Source organism: Rhodnius prolixus, unplaced genomic scaffold, assembly GCF_049639745.1.
Source record: "Rhodnius prolixus isolate KJV_2025 unplaced genomic scaffold, Rpr scaffold_12, whole genome shotgun sequence".
In the NCBI taxonomy this organism is placed as follows: domain Eukaryota; kingdom Metazoa; phylum Arthropoda; class Insecta; order Hemiptera; family Reduviidae; genus Rhodnius; species Rhodnius prolixus.
Genome location: NW_027411635.1, coordinates 8,095,215 through 8,099,840, shown reverse-complemented (window position 1 = coordinate 8,099,840; position 4,626 = coordinate 8,095,215). Strand labels below are relative to the sequence as shown.

Genomic DNA, 4,626 nt, shown 5'->3' with positions numbered 1-4,626 from the left:
GGATATATTGGACAGCGGCAGAAAACAATAAGTCTCTGTAAGAAGTTTTCAAAAGTGCATACGTATCAAATAACAGGCTAGAAAAATATGGTCTAAAATTTGAAAGGACTATTTAAAAATTTACAATTTATTCTGATGAGAGAAGAAATTGAAGGGCCAAGAACGTTTAGAAATTACTAAAAACAAATGATAACTTGACCTAAATTAATGGATAAAGAATTCAATTAATGTGGAAGAAGTTAAAAGTAAAGGGATATTTTTTATTCCCATCTTCATTAGACGTGGTTGCACTCTTGCTCTGTCTAGAAGATTATAACAGTAAAAAACCTATGCTGTGTAAAAATTTATTGAATATTAATAAAGGATGGTTACAACTCATTATCAGTTATTGTATTAAATTATTTATTCAGTGTGTACCTAATATATATTAAAAAAACAAAATTTACGAATTCGAAAAATTTTATTGTTCTAACTTATTAAAAGATGCGATTATGGTTTCATCTATACAGGGGGCTGTAAGAGTGAGTATTAAATAGTTTGAAATAAATAACTCTATTTTTGTTTTATGTATAAGGGTATTGAGGAGCGTGTGTGGTATTTGAAAGACGCAAATAAGAAGGCAAGAATTATCCGTCAAATCAATCCTTCTTGAGGTGCATGTCTTATGCAACTGGTATTGTAGTTATACCTTCCCATGTATTCAGACCCAATGATAGTTTTCGTTGAATTTTTGATATGGTAATGTGCGTTATGTCTGAAGTTGTAGCCTGAGCTGTAGCAGAACTGCTGCTAGAGGCTAGTTTCCATCTGGTTCTGCCATAGCAGGTGGGAGTTGAATGCGAACCTGGTTTTGGGTCTCCTCTCGATAGAGTAATTCCTAAATGAAGGTTCGATTTCAACATCCTTTCAAATTTTTTCTGGGCAGAGGGAGATTAAAAACGTGAACTTCTGTTATCAGACTCTGTCTAGTTCACAAACTCTATTTGTAGAATTCTGTTTAATGGTACCGAATCAACCAGTTAATGTTCGTAAAATGTCCTTCCATTCTTTGTGAGGCCAAATCTCTAAACTACTGTACTGAAGAGCAACAAATTGACCACCCTTTATAATTTGTTTTTGTATACAATTAATTTCTTCTTAATGACTTTACTTATTTACCTATGTCAACATTGGACGCTCCATTGAGTTTTAAAATTGGCAAAGTTCACCCCATAGTACCTCGCATTCAGTTGGAGGGTAACACTGCTTGAAATAGAAAATTATCTGATCTCGCAGAAGCGTTATTACCAATTTACAGTTTTTTAAGTGCTGGAGTAGATCTTGAAAAAATTGTACGGACGCAAATAAAAATTAAAGTAATTTAGTCAATGCAAATCTGTTTCATCTGATATGAGTGAAGTGATTAGCAAATACTGGATTCCAACGCGGAGATCCCGGGCCCTTAAATTTTCTCTTTCTACCATCTTCTTGCAGCTCACTGTTCGGTGATGGACAGTGTTATCAGTAATGAGAGAACACTGTCCGAAGGCCAGCAGTGTACTGAAAAAGTTCTAGGTTCCAATAACCTCAGATGTTGACGCGCGTTACATTAAAAAAAAACAAAGATAATGTCAATTTGTACCTCCAAATAAACAGTTTTATCTTGTTATCAGTCTTAACGCTGTAAAGTTATACCCAATTGTATTGTGCCTTTAGAATTTTTAAGGATTATTTATCAGATGTATGTAACAAATGCAAATTTCCCAGGATAACTTTAATATCCGAGAAATATGAATTAAAGCGTGAGGGTAATTACTGTACTACATTTAATAAAATGAAATCTAGCATTCTTTTTTTTTTTCAACATGTCGCTCAGAAAAACTAATATTTCACTTTTATTTTCAAACGGTTTATAATGTAACCAAATGGAGATATACTTATTTTTTAGTAAAAAATAATTTCTTGGTTTTATAATAAGAAAATAGTATTGAAATTAAGTTAACTGTTTTAGAAGGCGCTTTTATTTTATTTTATGTTTTTATTTACGCAGAAATCCCATGTTTTGTATTTTTTGGGTCTTTAAAAATTTATCACCATTTCTTGTGTATTATCAGATATGTCATCATTGCTAATTCTATTTTCTTACCACAATTTGGAACTTGTATTTGTGCCTCTTTGCATATCAGTGTGTGTATAACAACTGACAGTAAACATTATTTTATAAAAATAAATAAATTTCATTCATTCAGCCTTTGTTTTAATGCTAATTTAATTTATTACTCAGGTGAGACCACCATTTCAAACCAATCAAATAGTTGAAGATGTTTGCGTTTCGGCGATTCCACAAACTCGTCAGATAGTAGTGGGCAGTATCGCGTGCTTCACAGTGGACTATGCGTTCCCTAGCGATACCTCGCAGAGCAACCTTTACGAAACCTGCCTCAGCGACCTGGTGAATCATTTTTTACAAGGTAAGATAGTATATATAACTAAAAAAACTTTTTTATCTAGAGATATAATGACTGACAATCTATTGAACCCTCGTACTGGTGTTAAACGATACGCTACGATACCCATTTAGCCCCTGAATCTCAGAATCTGACATGGTGCTTTGTGTATACGAATATATTCAAATACACTTCTCTAGCACTACGTACTTGCCCAGGTTCAATCTTTGTTGAATGTCATCGCAGACATCAAGGGTATATTTTGGCGCTAATGGCAGTCGATACGCTGGGGGGGATACGCCCCCTTGTCTGCAGTGCTAAATAGTATGAGAGAATTTTTCGCCTACCCCCGCAAAATGTTTTAAGACCCCATTATAAGAAAAAATGTTTCAACTCCTCGCCTTGCTAGAGGGTCCGCCATCTTGTTCCTTTCCATACCTGCATGCCAATGTGCCCGTAATAAGGTAACCGTATTTTCTCTGCCCAGATCATTGAATATTGAGTAGGCCGAGGGATTCACCAACCATCTTCAAGTTGATAACAATCAATTGATCTCTAGATTAAACTAAACACATCTTCCTATTTCGTAAATTTCGCTGTGGAGGATGCTTGGAAATTCTCCCACTTGCATGTTTCTTCTCCTTTCTTTTCTCTCTTAGTACTTATCCCCACTTTCTGTGCTATTGCCCCTTCTCTAGGCTGCCTTTCCTTCTTCTTATCCCTTTGTTATAGGTGGTAAGTGCTTTCGTTTGGCATTGTTAATCCCCGAAGCGGTTCGTACTTTAATAACGGCGCTTTAAATTATTTCTCAATCCGTTTCATGTGTTAGTGCATGCATTTTCCTTTTAAGAGGCCTACGCTCTTCTGAATGACCTCTTGGCCTTGTAGGAGTAATGTCATAATACATTTTTTTTTTTACTATAGCCCGAGGTTTCACCCACTATTACTACTTGTTCGTCTTACTTATTACTACTTTAAAGCCTAAATTTCAGTTAAAAATATGCCCAACTTTCACCATTTCTCTTCTTTCCTGGTCGTCTTGAGCGTAAAGAATGGAAAGCAGTATTTACAATATTAGGCGATTGTGAATGCAGCCCTGAGACCCGTCATCACATTAAGGCTAACTCTAATAGCAATTGTAGTTTACGAATATTCTCTGAGATAATTGCCACTACCGCTCAGGATGCGCCTGAAATTAGCGATAATTCAACGATAGCCAGTCCGTTTTTAACGAATCTTTTAATGGTTAGATCGTAAGTGAGCTAAATTGAAGTATGAGATTAGACCTTAACTGAAAATAAACTCGGTTCCTGACCCACTGTTATGATTTTGTGACATTATTTTTTTTTACAGGATGGACTTACTGGACACAGTTAGACTTGAGTGCTATGCTGTATGTCACCATCAATCGCTGACTATTGTGGTACGCTTAGCCAGTTGAGCGTAATTGATAAGCTGCGCTTGATGCATGTACAAAGCCATTTTCCAAGTGATATGCAATCGAATGCTGATGTTTTTGGGTAAGATCCAAAATTCCCTTTGACACATTTTAATCCCAAGCTTTTTGAAAGCTCCTAGCTACAAAGAATTCTTGAGGTTTGGATCAAATTATAGGTTCTTCTATGGATAAAAATGCTTTCAGGGGTTTTGCTTAAAAAAAATCGAAGGTTCGCTCTATTTTTCGCATTTTTGGTCAAACATGCTGCTACCGAGGTTTTCGTGGAGCTTCTACAGGACGAGGAATTTTCGGCTTATCAGTTACGAAACATAGGATTTCCTGATTTTTGCCTTAAAACGTCCATGCCTTTTTAAAATTCGCTTCTTAATTATACCTATAATACTCAAACTAATTTCTAAAGAAATAAGTTCATGGGTTTTCCCGAAGAATTTATATTAGGCTACTAGGATGAGCTCCTCAAATATTTTTTACTCATGAAAGGAATTTACAAATATTCTTCCACATTATCTTCATGTGAGCCTATAATTTGATGTTATCGTGAAAGAACTTTTTACAAATGAATAAAAGAGAAATATTTCCTGAAAGATTATATAATATCTTCTCTCTTGAGAAGTTACTTTTATATATATATTCCACTTTATTTTTCTATCCTGTACGTCTTCTCCACTAATTCACTATTTGTACCAATCTTTCCAAGTTTTCTTAAGGCTATCCACAAAGCTTATTCTTGTTCTTTTTCAG

General features: G+C 34.9%; 1 protein-coding gene across 1 annotated transcript in view; it reads left to right on the top strand.

The window, feature by feature from the left end:
- Window positions 1-3,867, top strand: part of LOC141461869 (kinesin-like protein KIF27) — a 3,936-nt gene extending 69 nt beyond the window's left edge. Inside the window, exons 1-3 of the mRNA XM_074143287.1 lie at window positions 1-521; window positions 2,264-2,450; window positions 3,780-3,867. The exon at window positions 1-521 is cut by the window's left edge and continues 69 nt beyond it. Coding sequence (XP_073999388.1) covers window positions 492-521; window positions 2,264-2,450; window positions 3,780-3,841 — 279 coding nt within the window. The 5' untranslated portion in view covers window positions 1-491 and the 3' untranslated portion in view covers window positions 3,842-3,867. The remainder of the gene's footprint in view (window positions 522-2,263; window positions 2,451-3,779) is intronic.
- Window positions 3,868-4,626: the final 759 nt, after the last annotated feature.